The sequence below is a fragment of the Dipodomys merriami genome, unplaced genomic scaffold (genome assembly GCF_024711535.1).
Source record: "Dipodomys merriami isolate MVZ:Mamm:240054 unplaced genomic scaffold, mDipMer1.0.p SCAF_4, whole genome shotgun sequence".
NCBI lineage: Eukaryota > Metazoa > Chordata > Mammalia > Rodentia > Heteromyidae > Dipodomys > Dipodomys merriami.
The window spans coordinates 93,162,464-93,183,388 of NW_027205603.1; the positions used below are offsets into that span (position 1 = coordinate 93,162,464).

At 42.8% G+C, this 20,925-nt stretch overlaps 1 protein-coding gene across 12 annotated transcripts in view; it reads right to left on the minus strand.

The window, feature by feature from the left end:
- Positions 1-20,925, minus strand: part of Ptk2 (protein tyrosine kinase 2) — a 248,044-nt gene that overhangs the window by 37,710 nt on the left and 189,409 nt on the right. For all 12 annotated transcript variants that reach the window (XM_069991475.1, XM_069991474.1, XM_069991473.1 and 9 more), the window contains 5 exons: positions 15,196-15,296; positions 13,667-13,782; positions 12,669-12,769; positions 10,524-10,613; positions 6,014-6,218 (listed from right to left, as the gene is read on the minus strand). In XM_069991475.1, the coding sequence (XP_069847576.1) occupies positions 6,014-6,218; positions 10,524-10,613; positions 12,669-12,769; positions 13,667-13,782; positions 15,196-15,296 (613 nt within the window). The remainder of the gene's footprint in view (positions 1-6,013; positions 6,219-10,523; positions 10,614-12,668; positions 12,770-13,666; positions 13,783-15,195; positions 15,297-20,925) is intronic.

The window sequence follows — 20,925 nt, forward strand, 5'->3', positions numbered from 1 at the left end:
GGTTCTCCTTTATCAGGTACTCCCCAAGAACAGTCAGTGTAGAGCCGGGGCCCCCTCTCAGGTCTGTCTCACTCCAAAGCTCATTTTCTCACACAGTTCTGTAGTGCCTGAGCTTAAAATCAAATTCAAACAACCACACTGCTCTAAGACACTTAACTGTTTATCTCCACAAAGAACACTATTACGAACTGCTTAAGGTCTTTACTAGTGTCCATTAGGAGACTGGTTGACAGTGTGTACACTATAAACACTTCCATGGGCCATCTGCAAGAGACGGCATTTCTGGATTATTTCACTTAATCCTGAAAACTAGCAGGAGGGCAGTATTTATGATTCTGCTCTTACAGGGATGCTAAGTAACTTTCTGGACGTCACCAAGCCTTTTAAATTTTGTTTGTGCACACCAACATCCTGTCAACTCTAAAGGTGTTGCGGTAACTCTGAGAGATCAACTGAAACATAGTCTGTGTTCCTGAAATGCTCTGAGAAGCAGTATGGAAAAAGGGTAAGATATTCGTGTTGGCAGCCACGGAGCTGGTTCTCACAAAGGTCAGTACTATAAGAACAAGTTGGGCTGGGAAGGTGGCTCAGTGGTAGAGCGCTTGCCTTGCATGCATGAGGCCCTGGGTTCGATTCCTCAGCACCACATAAGCAGGAAAAAAAAAGCCGGAAGTGGCGCTGTGGCTCAAGTGGTAGAGCGCTAGCCTTGAGCTGAAGAGCTGAGGGACAGAGCCCAGGCCCAGAGTTCAGGCCCCACGACCGGACCCCCCCCCCCCCAAAAAAAAAAGATCAAGTTTAGTAAACATCACAACATAAAGTTAAAACAACCCAAATCCCCAAACAAAATCCCACAGGCATATACCATTCAAAACCAAAAACCTCAAACAAAACCCACAACAACCCCAAGCTGCAGCTAAAATGCCACCTAAAGAGTTCACAGCAGACCTCAGAGTGGCCTGGCTCCAGTCTGCCTGAAATCACCTCTGCTGAGACCTGACCTTGTCCAAAACTAACATATCTGTGCCCGCTCTCTGGGCGGTTACTGGGGCAGACATGCCAGAGTTCCAGCTCTGCCACAGTGGCAGCGTCCTCATCTGCACACTGACAGGGACAGTGCTTCCTGCTTGCCAAGGCACCATGCTGAGCAACACAAAGGGTTCAATAACAGTCACTTTTTTGAAGTTGTAACTAGTAAAGCTAAGTGCAGAGGGAAGAGTGCTGTTGCCCACACAGCAAGTTCTTTCTGAAGAACTCAGGGACAAAGGCCAATTCAAAGCATGACCGTCTTGGATGGCGAAGTAGGTGAGGTTCCAGTAAACTTCACACACCATTTACGTCACTCTACCTCATCTGCACGTGTGAGCATGACTTATCACCAATAGTAATTTCTAAATATGTAACTTCAAAGAAAACAAAAAATCCTGGGAGGGCTGGGAAGGTGGCTCAGTGGTAGAGCGCTTGCCTTGCATGCATGAGGCCCTGGGTTCGATTCCTCAGCACCACATATGCAAAAAGAAAAAAAAGCTGGAAGTGGCGCTGTGGCTCAAGTGGTAGAGTGCTAGCCTTGAGCTGAAGAGCTGAGGGACAGCACCCAGGCCCAGAGTTCGGGGCCCACGACTGGACCCCCCCAAAAAAATCCTGGGAAACAACTAGTGTTAGAGCCACCAGAAGTTCAGTTCACTGCTGGAACCCCAGAACCCCAGAAAGGGACAGTCATATCCGCACACTCACAGGCAACAACTGCCCAACTTGCAGAGCAACATGCAGAGTTCTAAAATGGAACTCATCCAAATTTCTACCAAGAGCAGAAGGTACAAATACACTGTGGCATATTCACCAACAGGGTATTATGTACACCAAAGAAAATGAACTATCTAGATAACACAGTGGTCTCACAAACTAAATGATGAGCAAAACAGAACATACCTACTGATACCTTCATATCAACAGACTGAACCCACCCATGGACAGAATAGTGGCTACCGTAAGAGGGCCAACAATGAATTAGAATGAGCATTCTTGAGGATTTCTGGGCTCTTTTCTTGTTTTAAATAATTGTTACATCATGTGTACAATTTGTGAAAATTCACTGAACTGTTTGTTCGCTGTTTTCAAATTGACATTGGTTATTTATTATACAACTTAATAAAAAGTTCACAAATGTAAAAAAGTTATGAGACAAAACTTTAAATGGCTACTCTGCTTATTTCTTGTCCTTCCTCATCTAAAAAACAGGATTTAAGAGACAACGTGAATGACCAGTATTTACTGACAGGGTGGCACAAAGACATGAGTACCCTGGTAAATGCTGTTTTTGAACAGAAGCTGCACAAGCTGTTCATTATGGGTGTTTTGGGGCATAGTATCTAACAAAGAATAGAGCTTAACAAGGGATTAAATGATTTCCCGTTAAAAATATTTAGTGCATTCTTATAATCAATCAATCATAAAGCACAAAAATACAAGAGTATTTTAATCATATTGAAATACTTTCATTGAGAAATTTTTTACACTAGATAAGGGCTACCTACAGGCTGCTCCCATTTCCTGCACGTTCACTCCTGTGAGCGTGCAAACAGGGCAAAAGGAGCTTTCTTGGTCACAGAGGCTATCTCAGCAAAATCTGACCAAGTAATATCTCTGTGCCTTTGACCAAGTCTCACAGTGTTGTCCCCAAAAGTTACTTTTCTCAACTTATGCAGTTGCAGGGAATGTAGAGTCCAGGTAAGGAAGAATGGCAGGACAGTGGGGAGTCTGCTTGCCACATGTACTTAAGGCAGCTGAGAGAAATGGGTTTGGGAAACAAGCCTGAGTTACCCAATATTTACTATTATGTCTTTTAAAAAACTTTGGGGGGAGCTATAGCTCAAGTGGTAGAGCGCTAGCCTTGAGCTAAAGAGCTGAGGGACAACGTCCAAGCCCAGAGTTCAAGCCCAACGACTGGTAAAAAAAAAAAAAAAAAAAAAAAAAAATCTTTGGGGGCTGGGAAAGTGGCTCCATAGTACAGTGCTTGCATGCATGAGGCTCTGGGTTCGATTCCTCAGCACCGCATCAGCAGAGAAAGCCGGAAGTGGTGCTGTGGTTCAAGTGGTAGAGCGTTAGCCTTGATCTGAAGAGCTGAGGGACAGGCCCCACGACCAACCAAAAAAAAAAACTTTGGATATATTAAAATATGAAATAAAATGGGAAAATACAACGGAGGAGACCATCAGCTGCACTGGACATTGATGAAAATGAACTAAGCAACTCAAGGGCAACAATGGGAGGGAAGGAATGAAGAGGGAAAGAGGGAACAGCTAACACTAAGCAAAAGAAATGTACGTATCACCCAATGCAGAAGAAATAGTTGTACTGTCAAAGCTTGTAGAATTCACAAACTTTATAGACCAAGATAATGACAATTTGTTTTGTGAAGGTTAAAATGTGTTTGTGACTTTAAGTATCACTATCCCATAATACTGTGAAATCTGTGATTTATATAATCACTTAATCTCAATAAAAATTATTAAAAAATAAAATATGAAATAAACCTTACAGATTTAGTTTTTGTGATGCACTGTTCATGTAAAATCTAAACAGACTGTATAAAGTTATTGGGTAGCCATATTATAAATATTCAAAATGCAAATTAAACTGCTTCAGGCAGAAACAGAATGCTTCAGAGAAAATGATCAATCACCTGTGCTCAACGTGCACAAAAGGCCACCTGCAACTACAGAAGAGGCACATGTGTATACCAGTGCTCCTGGCGGCAGGTGTGGGCAACACCGTGGTGAGTATGACGATCCCTGTCCTCAAGGAGCCTCAGTCTAGTAGGAAGGAGACATACTAGACTGTGAGCTCCTCGAGGGCAGGAAAAGTGCTTGGGTCATCTGTGCCCAGTGACCAGCACCAGGCCCAACAGCATTTGAAACGGAACTGACTGCAGGACGCACGGTCTGGGGGAGCTTGGGGAAGTGCAAGAACACACAAGCCATGCAGACTCAGAGGTGCAGGCTGGCAGCCATGATGAGGAGCCAAGGCAGGGAGGAAGCTGAGAGAGATGGGACAGTCTCCACAGGTAGCGGAGGAATCTGGGTGAGAGAGTGAATTTGGCTTTGTGAGGAAGAGCTCTTCAAGCTCTAAAGAAGGAGGTTTAAATGTACCTGCTAGCCTCTGCCAGAACATGAGAGGTCACAGTAAGCCACTAGAAGTTGTCTTTTGTAGCAGTGTTACTTTTTCTTAGTGGAATTTCAGGAAGATAGGCCAAGAAGTTATGCCACAGAAGTTATGGGGAGAAGGGAGAGGAGGTGGCTCAGAGAAGGCTTTGCTTCTTGGATAACACGACAGCCAGCTGGAAATCTCAAGTAGAGATGTGGTACTTGTGAGCAAAGGACAGGACCAAAGCTAAATAGGGGAGAGACAGAGACTATGAATAGGCTGAACAGACACAAAGAGTACTGAAGGCACAGAAGAGGTGGCTACCCAAGTCTTGTCTAGTTCATGGTAAGGGTGGGAGGCAGCAAGATGGAGGATGTCAGCAGGTAAAGTCAGAAAGGCAGGGGGAATATCAGTAGGTAAAGTCAGGATCTGTCAGGTTTTAATGAAAGATCAAAGAGGAGAAGAAGTTTCAAGCCAAACATGAAATAAAGCCCATTAGAAAACCAGATTTAACAGCAATAGGATATATAATTACATGATAAGAGGATGGAAGAAGATTGGAGAACTTCAACTGGAAGAAAACTGAGATCAGAATATTCTCTGAGGTATCTAAAGGCCAAGCACATGAAAAGCAGTGTGTCACTGACCTGAATGTGGAGCCAGGCCTGTGGGTCCAGGTTATGGAGACCCAGAGTGCCTGGCCTTTCAGAGGGTAGGTCTCATGGAAGTGTAAATGAGTATGGCCACGCTGTCCCATTCTCCTCACCCCCACCACTGGGTTCAGCTCTGTAGGTCAGGGACATAAATACCGGCTGACCACATGAACTTCACACTTCTCCCAGAGCTCAGACTTCTTTTCAGCAGGCTGAGTACCCAAAGTTGTGCTGAGGGCAGACAAACATTTAGGGTCTTCTAGCCCGACATTTGGAGGTATTTTTGAAAAATACTCACATAAACTCAGAGAGGTCACCCAGATATGAGGGAGGTCACATAGAGCAAGCCATGGTGCTATGGTGTGGTTAACCTCTTCATATCCGCGTACTATGTTAAAACACCATCTTATGAAAGTATTAGAGCTCAGTTTGAATCTAGAATCGAATTCAACAAGTGTTCACTGGGTAGTTACGTGATGCCTAGGTCCAAATGTGGCTTGGCAGGTGACAAGTGGGGCATGGTGATGGCCATCACTGAGGTGAGTCAGGGAGACAGAGAAGCAACCCAGATGTTCCCAGGCCAGGCAGCAGGTAGACTATACAGACACTTCTCTGAGGGGCTTACCACAAAGTGGTTCCCATGGGGACCATGATCCTCCAAGTGACTGGGAGCTACTGGTGGCAGTGCCTTGCCCAAAATGGGAGCCATGAACTGGCACTTGAACAAGCAACAGATGCTTGTAATAGGATAGTGGAAATGCTTAAAAGGTACTAGAGAGGGGTTGTCTCATTGGGGAAGACGGTTGACTTGGAAAGGGTCATAAAGGAGGGAATAGCTGAGCTGGATTCTGAAGATTGGACAGGTGGCAAAAGTGGAGAGAGAACATGTTGTGTGGGAAGGTGGTGAGAGGGACTAGGAGGATGACACACTTAGGTACTGCTGGAACACGGTACCAGGGAAGGCCTGGTATGAGAATGGGGAGGGCAGCAGGGACAGAATGGAAGCCATGCTAAGTCAGAGTCAGGGAGTAAGATTTTAAGACTGAATTCACTAAAGTTTCTGGACAAGGTATAGAGAAATGTAAATCAATGTCAAAGTAACTGCAGAGGAAACAATTCAGCCTCAGATGAACTAACAAAACCAGCTTAAAGTGCTACAGCTGCGAAGGAGAAGCAGCAAAATCTGCCCCCGCCCCAGACCCCTTCCACCCCACTCCTACCTGAGCTGAGCTTTAAGTTCAGTAAACCTGGGCCGCCTGCTGGGGTCATAAGCCCAGCATTTCGTCATAAGGCTGTAGAGGGTAGGAGGACAATTTGGAGGCATTGGTAATCTTTCCCCATTTTCAATTCGACCGATCACATCATTGTTCTTCACTCCTTGAAAGGGCTTCACACCATGCATCAGTATCTCCCACATACATACACCTGTGGAGTGGGAATGAAAACAGTGCAGTGAGCTCAGCACGAAGATAGTCCACCAGGTTTCAGGACCAGAGAACCAGCAGAAAGATCTGGGACGCTCAGCGAGCCACAACAGCACTCAATGAACTCCAGGCACAAGCATTAGTTTACACAGTGTGAAGAATGGAGTGTTGAATTATTATCAGGAAAAAGTCATATAAAGTCATAATTGTTTTTAGTAGTCTACTTCTGAAAATCTCACTTATGAAGTAGCCCACTAGTTAGTTTGATGGATCAGTGCCAAAAACCACAAGTGACTTTTAGATATGTCCCGAGGAGGAGATATTACGGCAGCTGACCTGAGGGCTAATCAAAACCTGGAAGCTGAAGACTTTAGACAGTTCAGGTTCCTTGTGGAGATGCACGACAGCACTACCGTCACTTTACCTTCCCGACACTCACTGCCTTCCTGCAGCAAACGTGTGATTAAAAAAAAAAAAAAAAACTCAAAAAAGTGCCCCAACTCTGGCAATCTTGTCCACAAACAACCAAACACACTTGACGCTACCTTGGGAAATCAAGCACTTTCCCTTCACCTTCCCCAAGTCTCAAAGAACTCAACTTTAGACAAACACAACAGGATTACAATGAGTAATGCAAGGAAAGAGGGGAAAGCTTTCTGCTAGTGCTGGGGTTTTCTTTCCAGCACGCTCTCGTTTCTGCCTCCTGCATGGCATGCCGTGGCTGACAGTACACTCTGTGCTGTGCCTTTGTAGTTCTTCTGGAACTCTACTTCCTGCCTCTCCTCCAGGAAATTAATTGTCCTTTTAAATCTACTTCTAACATAGAATACACTGTACAAATGATGCCCCAAGAAGGAACTGTATCTTTATAGGATGAACTGTGTATTACATGCTAATGCAATGTAGGCATTTGATTCTAAAACTGATCCAAGATCCAGAAGGTCCCCTGTCCCCTTGCCCCCCGGCCCAGTCCTGGTACTTGAACTCAGGGCCTGGACACTGTCCCTGAGCTTCTTTTCCTCATGGCTAGCACTCTACCACTTGAGCCACAGCACCACCTCCAGATTTTCCCACACATATGGTACTGAGGAATCAAACCCAGGACTTCATGTGTGCTAAGCAGGCACTCTACCACTAAGCCACATTCCCAGCCCAATCCAAAAGTTTTAATATAAATTTGAAGAGTCTGACACAACACACACACATCCCAACCCAGTAATACACCAACAAAAATGCCTTGGTGCTGCTTTCCTCACCAGGACTCATGCACAACACTAATGGTAACACTAGGTATCACCTCTCCTGAGCTTAATGAAACCTGTAAACTTGGCTACTTGGGAGACTGAGACTGGGAGGATTAGAGTTTGAGGCCAGACTGGGCAGGAGTTTTCAAGATTCCTTTCCATCCTAAGCTGCATGGAAGGCTGACTTGGGAAGACTGCTCCCAGACCAGCATAGACACACACTTGAGACCAATTCAAAAAAATAATGAGGAATAAAGAGATAGGAGGTACAAGGCTCAAGAAGTAGAGTGCCTGTCTACAAAGTTTACGGCCCTGAGTTCAATGCCCTGCACCATATATCAACAAAACAAAACACCCTGTAAGACCCGTAGTCTTTGCAATGGCCTCTTTTCTTTCTTTTTTCTTGCCCTCTTCTCTCCCTCTATATCTAGTACTGTTTGAATATTGGTTTGAACTTCTATCATTTGTTCTGTACTCTACACTGCATCTAAGATGCCTCTGATCGTAAGGAACAGCATTATTTTACAGGACAAAATGGATGGTGGAACGGTGCCAATTTATGGTGTAATTTTTTTCTTACTATGGTTATTTTATTGGTCATGGGGCTTGAACTCTGGGCCTGGGTACTGTCGCTCAGCTCTTCAGCTCAAGGCGAGAGCTCTACCGCTTGAGCCACAGTGCCACTTCTGTTTTTCTAGTGGTTTATTGGAGATAAGAGTCTCACAGGTAGAGTGCTTGCCTTGATCTGAAGAGCGCAGGGACAGCACCCAGGCCCAGAGTTCAAGCCCCAGGACTGACAAAAAAAAGAAGTCTCACAGGCTTTCTTGCCCGGGCTGGCTTTGAACCGTGATCCTCAGATCTCAGCCTCCTGAGTAGCTAGGATTATAGGCGTGAGCCACCAGAGCCCAGCTTATGGTTAATTTTTAAATCTATTATTACAAAGAGGTTTTTTTTTTTTTTTAAACTCATTTGGCTATGAAAGTAGCAATATGAGCAAAACTTATGAAGTTCACATGAATTTGGGTAAGGAAAACTGTATTTTAAAAATGCCCCAATTAGGCCGGGTGCTAGTGGCTCACACCTGTAATCCTAGCTACTCAGGAGGCTGAGATCTGAGGATCGCGGTTCAAAGCCAGCCTGGGCAGGAGAGACCGTGAGACTCCTATCTCCAATAAACCACCAGAAAACCGGAAGTGGCACTGTAGCTCAAGTGGTAGAGCGCTTGCCTTGAGCTGAAGAGCTGAAGGACAGCGCCCAGGCCCAGAGTTCAAGCCCCACGGCCAACCAAAAAAAGAAAAAAAAAAAAAAGCCCCAATTATTATCAACTATAAGTTATTCCTCAGTTTTAGAAATGTTAAAATGTGAAAATGTAGGGATTTCTGAATCAAGTTTCTCAAGTTTCCTTGAGAAGGCAAATTAACTTGTCCTATGATTTACCCAGCTAGCAACTGTGGTTTGGATTTGTACCCAAATCACATGGTCTTCAGAGTCTTTCCTAATTCTCTAAGTTGGTTTTTATTGTTATTATAAAGGTGATATACACAGTACTTAGTTACATTTCTTTTTTTTTTTCCTGAGGGTCCTAAGGGCTTTAACTGGGGGCTTGGTCGCTGTCCCTGGGCCCCTTTTACTCAAGGCTAACACTCTATCACTTGAGTCTCAGAGCCACTTCCAGCTTTTTTCTGTGATTAATTGGAGATAAGAATGTCATGGATTTTCCTTTCTAGGCTGACTTTGAATCTGGATCCTCAGATCTCAGTCTCCTGAGTAGCTAGGATTACAGGCATGAGCCACTGACACCCAACTACATTTATTTTATTTTATTTTGCCAGTCCTGGGGCTTGAACTCAGGGCCTGGGTACTGTCCCTGAGCCTCTCTGTGCTCAAGACAAGCACTCTACCACTTGAACCACAGAGCCACTTCCGGCTTTTTCTGTTTATGTGGTACTGAGGAATTGAACTCTGGGCTTTATGCATGCTGGGCCACATTCCAAGCCCCATTTATTTTTTTAGTAAATAGTTTTTTTTTTTTTTTTTTTTTTTGGGTCCGGTCATGGGGCCTGAACTCTGGGCTTGGGCGCTGTCCCTCAGCTCTTCAGCTCAAGGCTAGCACTCTACCACTTGAGCCACAGCGCCACTTCCGGCTTTTTTCTTTTTGCTTATGTGGTGCTGAGGAATTCAACCCAGGGCCTCATGCATGCAAGGCAAGTGCTCTACCACTGAGCCATCTTCCCAGCCCCAGTAAATAGTTTTAATTGTTATTATAAAGGCGATGTACAGAGAGGTTACTATTAGTACATTTCTTGAGGGGTCAGTATCTGGTTATCTGCAATGTTAGCCTTCAGGGAACCTAGATGGATTTTAACCTTAGATGGGATTGCACTGAAGGACTGGGTGTAGGAAAGAGATAGTCAGGGTAGAAATAACATCAGGCAAGAAGAGGCAGCAGTGCTCCACATCAACAGAGCAAGTCACTGTGCAATTTGGATAAAGGCAGTGTACATGCATAGTGTAGATGAATTAGAAACACACTTTTACACCAGAGAGTAGCAGCAGGACGACTTTGGAGGAAAGGAAGAGACAGACCAAACATCAAAGAAAGAGAAGTTATAGAAGACAAAGGATTGATAACCAAGCCTTGAGACAAGCCTATTTCGGAACACTGAGACGGACGGAGCAGTATAGATCCTCCAGGCTAAAGGAGCTGTCACATAGCCAGAAGAACATTAAGTGTCCACATTCAGTGTGATGGTAATGGAGGGAAGAGAGATAAAAGAAAACAGATAGGGCATCTCCCTGTGGGGAAGAGGAGGCAGCCAAAGGGACCAAAAGCGAAAAGTGACAGGCTGTGAAAGTGAGATAGAGTATCAGAGAATTACACTTGAAGCTGGTGCATAACCTTTGCTCTATAGCTACTTGTTAGTGACCTCCCAATGAGGGCAGTGGTCAAGCTTGGGAAGGCAACACTCTACCTACTCTGACAAGAAAATATTCTTTATTTTGAAGGATACGTGAAATGTAGTTTTCTTTTTAAATTCAAAACTTAAAAATAAAATACTCACCAAACATCCATACGTCACTAGCTGAGGTAAACCGTCGAAAATTGATTGACTCTGGAGCCATCCATTTTATAGGCAATTTTCCTTTGGAAGCTAGAAGATAAATTTTCCCTGTTATCTGCTTGAGAACCTTATAGAGCTTGCTGAGACTTTCAGTATTAAACTAAAAAGCTCCAGCTATCTGACCCTCTAGACCTTGATTCTCTGTGAGGTGTTTGGATGGGTAAGTGGTGAAGCTGGGTAGAGGATGAGACACTGAAGTCCTGCCCTCCCCAAAGTGAGGTGTGAGCCAGAAGGCATAAACCACCAGGCAGGAGGGTAAGTAGACAGCACTGTGTTGTAAGATTTCAGTTCACTAGGATAAAATCTTTCTTGTTTCTTTTGTCTCTTGTGGAGCTTGAACTTGGTATTGTCCCGAGCTCTTCTGTTCAAGGCTAACGCTCTACCACTTTAAGCCACAGTGCCACTTTCCATTTTCTGGTGGTTAATTGGAGATAAGAGTCTCATGGGGACTTTTTTTTGCCGAAGGCTGGCTTTGAACTGGAATCCTCAGATCTCAGCCTCCTGAGTAGCTAGGATTACAGGCATAAGCCACTAGTGCCTGGTTATGAGCTTCTAAGTTAAATGAGTAAATAGCAAAAACTATCAACCAAACAATTCTTTTTATCTATTACATATTCTTTTCAAATATCAAACAATCATGGTTTAAACAGTAATAAGCTATGAAAGGCAGATAGGATATTGAGAGAACAGTGATGAGGTTTTTTTTTTTTTTTTTTTTTTTTTTTTTGTCGGTCGTGGGGCTTGAACTCTGGGCCTGGGCGCTGTCCCTCAGCTCTTCAGCTCAAGGCGAGCGCTCTACCACTTGAGCTACAGCGCCACTTCCGGTTTTCTGGTGGTTTATTGGAGATAGGAGTCTCACGGTCTCTCCTGCCTGGGCTGGCTTTGAACCGCAATCCTCAGATCTCAGCCTCCTGAGTAGCTAGGATTACAGGCGTGAGCCACCAGCGCCCGGCAGTGATGAGGTTTTTGTATCTATTAGCTGAAGAGCCTTGGGTTAACAGCACTGTTTTTGTTTTCTTCCTTTTTCTTGTGGTGAGAATCAGAGCAGGGCCTCATGCATACTAAGCAAGCCCTTTACTATTGAGCTAGATCCCCAGCTCCTGACTGTACTTTTTGGCTATTACAACTGAAACTGTATTAACGTGTTATACAAACATCATCTGCTATGTTGTATGGTAGCTGTATATTTAGTTTTTAAGATTTTGCTGAGCTTTTTTGGCTCTATTGCCATCAATAAATAATGGAAAATTTAGTTTCTCTGTGTCTTTATGGCAATGAGTGTTGTCACTATTTTTTTTAATCTTAGTAAACAGATGGATTTAATAGTCCTGATGGGGTTGTAAGTATCATCTTGATGTTGTATAATTTGCATTTTTCAGTGATAAAGATATTGAGCATCTTCACGTGTCCCACATATTTTTTCTGTTCATGTTCCTGTGCCTTGTCACTTACTATGGTCAGTCCTTCATATATCTGTCCTCATGTAGTTAGCAAACTATCTCCTCCTAATTTGTACCTTGTCCTTTCACCCTTCCAGGAGTCTTTTGTAGAATAAGAATGTTTAATTCTAATCATATTTTGCTGCTTCTACATCCTTGTTTTTAGTGCCAAACCAACCTACAGACCTCCTGGCAAAGATCTAGACTGTAAACATTAACTATGTTTTTTTTTCCTTCTAAAAGTTGTATAGTTGTATGATCCATCTTGAATTTCTTTGTGGTGACTGGGGTTGAAGCTATCCAACTCCTCCAGCACTGTATGTGAACAGACCACCATTTTTCCTCCACTGAATTGGTTCCATAACTCAGTCAAGCACATTGGAAAAATACCGTTTTTGTGGGCCATTCCTGGGGCTTTAACTCTGGGCCAGGGTGCTATCTCTTAAGTTTTCTTTTTTTTTTTTTCTGAAGGCTCACATTCTAACATTGAGCTACAGTACCACTTCCATTTTTTCTGTGATTAATTAGAGATAAGAGTCTTATAGCCTCCTGAGTAGCCAGGATTACAAGCATGAGCCACCAGCAGCACCCAGCTGGAAAATGCCTTTTAAAAAAATACAGTGAAGGTCTGGAACCTATTTCTTACCTTTGTAATAAGTACTGTCTTCCATATATCGCGATAAGCCAAAGTCTCCTAATTTTACACAATCATTTGAGGATACCAGAACATTCCGAGCAGCAATATCCCTAATAAAAAATTGAGGACAATAAACATAATAAAAACAACCCCATAAATACATACATACATACAATACATATATTTGTACATGCACACATAAAATACTGATATTTACTTTGAATGATGGCAAAATACATTCTCAAATTAGGAAAATTCTTACAAAATTACCTGTCATATTATCCACTACATTAAACTGACAAACAATAGTACGCAACTGAAATTGGAATTGTGCCATTATCAGAGATCTCATTAAATAAATAGAACTCTTTTTTTTTTTTTTGTCGGTTGTGGGGCTTGAACTCTGGGCCTGGGCATTGTCCCTCAGCTCTTCAGCTCAAGGTGAGCGCTCTACCACTTGAAATACAGCGCCACTTCCGGTTTTCTGGTGGTTTATTGGAGATAGGAGTCTCACGATCTCGCCTGCCCGGGCTGGCTTTGAACCGCGATCCTCAGATCTCAGCCTCCTGAGTAGCTAGGATTACAGGCGTGAGCCACCAGTGCCCGGCTCCTAGAACGTAACTCTTAACACTGTATCTAGCAAACAAATTCATGTGGATTCAAACTACAGAGCTGCAAATTACAAAGAGAAATTCTGCAGAATGCCAATAGATGTCATTTGTAAATAAAGAGATATCCTGAAAATCTCAGAAGAGTTTCCTATTTCCACATATTCACTGCTCAAGCCAGGTATAGGCGCTTGACTGTATTTGTGGGCGGAATAAATGCATCCCCAAACCCTTTCACTGCTTATTCATGTACCATGTACTTCAGTCTGAAAGGACAAATGACTTTCTAGGCACTAGAGATTTAAATGGTTCAAAGGTTATGGGGTATTTTCCTTGCCTGTTTCTCATCTACTACTTCTGCTTAGAAAGCAACTTAGCAGCCTCATGACTGGGTCTTACCTGTGTACAAATCTTTTGCTCTCCAGATACGCAAGTGCTGTACTAAGTTGATAAGCATACAGGATCAAAGACGCCAGATCCAAGCTGTACTTCCTTACTTGCAAAAATGATCTCAGCTTTTAGAACAAGGGCCAAAACAAAAGAGAATAACTCAGAGACAGACAATAGAAATCAAAACAAGAATGCCACATAAAACAGCAATGTGAGCATTTTCAAATGCATTTTTTATTACAGGAAGATGGCTTCGATTCTCCCTTACTTAAAAAAGTATAACAGATGCAATATTGTAACTCAGAAATTACAGTTACGTGTTTTAAATCCTAATATAAAAACATTTGTGACTATGAGCAGATTTTTAAGAAAATAAAGATATCCCTCAAGGGAAAGAATTAAAGCACAATATGAAATACTACTAAATAACAGAGAACAAAGAGACCTATTTTCTATTCAAACAAACGTTAACACACACATAGCCCATCCACCACTGCAAACCTTGCTGCCTTAGGCAAAGTGTTTAGGGTGGGAATTAAGGAAGAAGAAGCAAGAAATCTGCCCTTCTGTCTCCTTGAGGATTTTGATGCAAAGAATAAAATGGTCCTAGATCAAGTGTTTACCCCACTGGGCTTAAATAGTCCTGACTCCTACTGATACCATTAGTTCAGCTAGATGTTAACATGGGAAAGAAAGGCATACAAATTTATTGAACAAAAAAATGTATGCCATCCCTCCATTTGACTTGGAAACATAGGGCAGAGGGAGATGGTGAAAGGGGAATCCTGGTCACCTCCCTGCTGGGGGTTGACTCAACGGGCAGGGATTGGCCCTGGATTTGCAGATCTGCAGATCTGCATTGTTAGCAAGTTTCCAGGTGACAGGATGACTCACTGGTTTCTGTGCTCTGGAGGATGTCTAAAAGGACGTAGACACTCCTGTTACTCATATTTTTCAAAGAAACCATGACGAATTCCAACTAGTCTGAAAGATATTGCAAGTGAATTCTCAAAAAAATGAAGAAATGTTTAGGTTTACCTCAATTCACCATTAATCTACCCATATTCCACTAAAAGTGTTTCTTTCATCCTCAAATCACTGGGCTAATTATTTAGGCAATGGTACCAAAGAGTAAGAGAAACAAAAACCCATAAAACCTGTCCTGAATAAGGCCTATGGGAAAGAGATTGTGGAAATGTAATGATGAACACACACACACACACACACACACACACACACACACACTCACTCTCTCTCTCTCTCTCTCTCTCTCTCTCTCTCTCTCTCTCTCAGGCTCAAGTGATTTACTTCCCTCAACACCTGTAGTAGCTGAGACTATAGACATGCTGCTACTGCACCCAGCTCAACGAAGGTATTTATTTCCATATTTAAATCAAAAGCACACATAATCTTTAATGAGAACTCTGTTCAGAACCTATGATGTAGTCTCTGTACTTCTGGTTCTCAGGCAAAGGCTATGAAAAACCAAGCACAAACGAAATGATTAGGAAGCATGGGAGGTGTGGAGATCTCAGTACCTCTCCCAGGGTGCACAGCTCCATGATTATCCAGACAGGATTCTCTGTGATGACTCCAATCAGCTTCACAATATGAGGATGATCAAACTGACGCATTGTTACTAGGGAAAAAAGTTGTCTCCAGTTAGTCATTTGAAAATTCTTCTGTAGCTCTGATGGCTAAATTTAACACAAGGCTGATGTTCAATGAGCTCTGTGTTCAATGTAAGTTAAGCCTGCTCTTACGGGGCACAAATTGGCCCAGCATATTCTGTTGCTAGGATGCAAGACAACCACACAATAGCAAACCCAGGTAGGCCAGGCAGAACACAAGGTGAAGGGTTAAGAAAACCCATTCTTTCCTTCTGTTGGCAAAGCTGACCCTGGGCTAGTTTTCCTCTAGAAATCTAATCAAGTGGGATTGTACAGTTCATTTAGGTAACATGCTAATGCAAACCACTGCTGGAGGAGCAAGAATGAACTCCAACTTCCTGGTGGGAAGCCTTCTATCTTAACCCCATGCTGCTAGCATCTGCACACACCACTGTGGCCTTGTCCCTCTGCACATAACCGGCTGTTTCAAGGACCGGGACAGCTGTGAGGACATCTGTGAAAGAGAAACAGAATGCTGCGTGGCTGCTGCATGCTGGTGCCTGCCCGCCCAATGGCACCATATACACAAGTGTAACTACATGGGGGCTCAGAGTTCAAATTTCACAGAAATACAGGCTGCCTCCAACACCCTGTGAGTAATTTTAAAAATGACATACTCCAATGGGTATAAAAATACTAAATTTCACAGACTTAACATGAAAAAACCTTATTATATTGTCAACCAAGGACATTACCATAAAAGCAGTAATTTTTTAACTTATTAGTAATAAAGTAGCTGACATCTAAATGTTGTGGGGAAAAAAGACTTTGAAAGGGGCCAGAAAATATTAGTACATGTTCTGTCAAGCTATTCATGCATTTTAGTATTCCAAAGTTGTAGGAAAATGATAATAACATGCATATTTCTTTTCAGTGTGTGTGGGGAAATAAAGTTAAAATTTTGCATATACTCAAGAATTCACCTCTTAAGATTCTCTTTGGTATAACAACTTTCAGATTCACTTATAACTAAGCGATTTTGTGCCCAAGTTGTGCCCACTTAGGAGCAAAAACAGGTCTGAATGTGGCACTGAGTACAAAGTCTCCACAGGGCTAACCTTGTGTGTTAACAACTTGTTCTTGAATTCTCTTTCTCTCTCATTCTCTCTAGAAGTCTCATTATGTAGCTAGGCTGGCCTTGAACCTGTGGTCCTCCTGCCTCAGCCTCTACAGCTCTGGAATTATAGGAGTATACTACTGTTCTCAACTAATTACTGATTTATGAACCTTATGTTCTTCCTGTCTACTGTGTTCAGGAAAGAAGTCTACAATCACATTCAAGTGATGGTCCCTTGAAGGTCATGTTCAGATTCCCCTGGTGTCTCTGGCTCACTACTGAGTTACTAAAATGTGCAGCCACTGTAGTTGAGACCCAGAGCCAGGTGAGCCTGGATATACATTTCTGCTGCTCTTATTAGGATACCACAGACCTACTGATGCTCTGGAAGTTGCCTCACTTTCACTTTATGTAATGCAAACCCCTTATGTTTTGTGTGAAGCAAAAAATATATTCCAAGAGGAAGACATGACAGCCTGTTATGATATTTTTGCTTTAACAGGTAATATAAAAATGGTCCACAATCCGAAGCATATCATGTCATCCTTTCATCTTATCTGGCTCATGTCATTGTTTAGGTAATCTGTTTTCTGTTTTTTTTTTGTTTTTGTTTTTGGTTGGTCATTGGGCTTGAACTAAAGGCCTCGGCACTGCCTCTGACCTCTTTTGCTCAAGGCTGGTGCTCTACCACTTTGAGCCAAAGTGCCACTTTCAGTTTTCTAGTGGTTAATTGGAGATGAGTCTTACAGACTTTCTTGCCTGGGCTGGCTTTGAACTGTAGTCCTCAGATCATAGCCTCCTGAGTTGCTAGGATTATAGGTGTGAGCCACTGGAGACTGGCTAGTAATAAGGAATCTTTAGATAGATTTTCCACCATTCATTTTCGATTTACCAGGAGTAACTACTGACTTATTTCATTTTATTTTTTTGTGCTCCTGGGGCTTGAACTAAGGGCCTGGGCACAGTCCCTGAGCTCTTTTCTCAAGACGAGTGTTTTACTACTTTGAGCTACAGCTCTACTTGCAGTTTTTCTGGTGGGTAAATGGAGATAAGAGTCTCAAAGACTTTCCCTCCTGAGCTGGCTTGAAACCACAATCCTCAGACCACAGCCTCCAAAGTAGCTAGGATTACAGGTGTGAGCTACTGGCGCCCAGCCTGACTTTTGGTTTTAGGTGATCCTTACATATACTCATTAAGATTTTTAATTTACTCTCAAGTAATTACTTCAAATACTACAAAGCAAAGGATGAAAAGTAAAGTTTAACAGTCACTGGGAAACTATCCATGTTGACCTGGCAATCTTAGGAAAGTACAGACTTTTTTTTTTTGGTCGGTCATGGGGTTGAACTCTGGGCTTGGGCACTGTCCCTCGGCTCTTCAGCTCAAGGCAAGCGCTCTACCACTTGAGCCACAGCACCACTTTTGGTTTTCTGAGGGTTAGTTAGAGATAAGAGTCTCATGGCCTTTCCTGCCCGGGATGGCTTTGAACCTCGATCCTCAGAACACAGCCTCCTGAGTAGCTAGGATTACAGGTGTGAGCCACTGGTACCTGTCCAGACTATTTTTTTAAAGTTTTTTTTTTTTTTTTTAATTTACTTCATTGCTACTATAGAGGTGCTGTACAATGTTATTACAATTACATGAGTCAGGTAATGAGTATATTTCCTTTCATACAGTGTCTTCCCTTCCCTCATACTCTCCCAGTCTCTCCCTCCCATCTCCAACTACAAGTTGTACAGTTTCCTTTCATCAGTGTCCAGTGAGCTCCATTGCTGTACTTTTACACTCTTTTTCCTCGAGTGCTGTACCCTCCTCCAAGCCCTTCTGAAGATGTACACTTGAATATACCATACATAAGATAAAGAAAACAGAATCATAAAAAAACTAAAAAAAGAAGGGGGAAAAAGAGGTCTTTTGTTTCCATATCTTCAAGTTCATTTCAGTATGTATATTATTTTATATAGCTATGAAGAGGCACTTAGGCATTGTGCCTTTGTGTTTCTCTCCTCTTTTGGTCTCACTCTATGCGAGTATCTAGAATCCTGTGTAATTTGTCATATCCCAGTGCATTTTAGACCTAGTTTCTGCATATCAGAGAGACTATGCACTGTTTGTCTTTATTAGCTTGGCTTACCTCACTTAACATGATTTGTTTTAGTTCTATCCATTTCCCTGCAAATGATACTTTATTCATTATAATGGCTGTGTAAAGTGCCATTGTGTATACAGTTGCCACATTTTTTGGATCTACTCATTTCTTGTGGGGCACCTAGGCTGTTTCCATATCTTGGCTATTGTGAATAGTGCGGCAATGAACATGGGTGTTCAGGTGTCCTTATCATATCGTGGCTCATGATACTCAGGGTGTAGCCTATTCATTACCCAGGGAAGGAAGTTCAGAGGTTGCAGCCTACCTTTACAAATGATATTTTACTGGAACCTAGCTCTGTCCATCTCCTTTGTACTGTCTGTAGATGGTTTTCACAATGACACAGCTACATAACTGGAACAGAAACTAGTCTAACAGCCATAAATATTCACTATCTGGCCCTCTACAAGAGTTTGACACTCCCTAGCCTAGGATACCTCTTCCATTTTACACATTGCTCATTAAAGCCTTACAGAGTGTAGACATACTACATCTGTCATATTTCTCTGAAGTAGCAATTGAGCAACCCTTCCATGGAAGAAAACAAGATTAGCTTAATTTTACTACTCATATTATACAATAAGTGGGCTGGAGGAGTAACTCAAGTGGTATAGTGCTTATCTAGCAATGACAAGTTTTGGGTTTGGCCAGGCACTGGTGGCTCACTCCTGTAATCCTAGCTACTCAGGAGACTGAGATCTGAGGATCATGGTTCAAAGATAGCCCAGGTAGAAAAGTTCATGAGACTCTTATCTCTAATAAACCATCAGAAAACTGGAAGCCAAGCTACCGCTCAAAATAGTTGAGTGCTAGGCTTGAGCACAAGAGCTCAGGGACAGCACCCAGGCCCTGAGTTCAAGCCCCATGATTGACAAACTTAAAAAAATTTGGGTTTAATCTCCAGTACCAAATTAAAAAAAAAAAAAAAAAACTATGGATGATTTCTGTAGTGATCTCCTAAAAATGCTTTAAAAAATAATTGTTCAGATAACTTTAGGAAAAGATAAGTGATTTTTAAAATTTGCATTTTTGTGTGTGTGTGGGGGGGGGGGGTCCAGTCATGGGCCTGAACTCTGGGCCTGGGTGCTGTCCCTCAGCTCTTCAGCTCAAGGCTAGCACTCTACCACTTGAGCCACAGCACCACTTCCAGCTTTTTTTTTTCTGCTGTGGTGCTAAGGAATCGAACCCAGGGCCTCATGCATGCAAGACAAGCGCTCTAGTACCGAGCCACCTTCCCACCCCTAAAATTTGCATTTTTGAAAATACATAACGCACAAGAGCCCACCAAAGGTAAGGCTGACAGAGGGCTAAGTGCTGATAACTGGGTAGTCTATGTTCTTGGCTCTAGCACTCTATAGAAATGAGTGAGTTGAGGGGCTGGGAAGGTGGCTCAGTGGTAGAGCGCATGCCTGGCATGCCAGAGGCCCTGGGTTCGATTCCTCAGCACCATATAAGCAAAAAGAAAAAAGCTGGAAGTGGCGCTGTGGCTCAAGTGGTAGAGCGCTAGCCTTGAGCTGAAGAGCTGAGGGACAGCAGCGCCCAGGCCCAGAGTTCAGGCCCCATGACCAGACCCAAAAAAAAAAAAAAAAAAAAAAAAAAAAGAAATGAGTGAGTTGAGACAGAAGCCACTGGCCAGACTTTTTCTTATACTTGAGGCAGAGCCTCAGGAACAGGATTAAAGATGTACTTAAGACTTAATTGATGGGGGTCAGAATATGATTTAGTTAATATTAATTTAAAGGATGTTTAGATGGAAATCTTTACTAACATGGAAGTAGAAAACATCCATTGGATGGCCATGTAATGAACAACAAATACTTCTCATGGGTTAAGCCCTCTGCTGGCCATGGGATACAGGTAATAAGCAAAGCAGACATGCCCTTGACTGTACGGAGCTTAAATCTTGGAGGAACAACAAACAATAATTACATGTCAACAGTGTTCCATATTTGATCACAGATACTTGTGCCATGGCAGGGAATGCCAAAGGGAGACCTACTGTAGGGATGGTAGTCAGAAAAGGGTTCTCTGTTTTAAAGAAGCAGGGAAATGCCTTGTGAAAGGAAGAGGGATCAAATCATGATCAGATTCATTATCATCAGCACCACAGCAGAAGGCAGAGAAAAATGTGCTTGGTGTGTACAAGATGGACAAGTCCCTTGCTCTCCATGATTTACTTTCATGAGAAAAGACTAGTCATACACAACTCGTTCAAGGCAGCTTCATTATGGCATATACAAGCCAGGGACTAGAGGGGATATAGGTAAGGGAAATCACTTGCAGTTAAAGTCACTCTGGAAGCCACTAGAGGGGTCTCCTCTGAGGTCAATTTTTGGTGAGTCTTTCATATTATGTAGTAGGATAAGGCGGCAAACCAGGTGGGTAGTGAAGT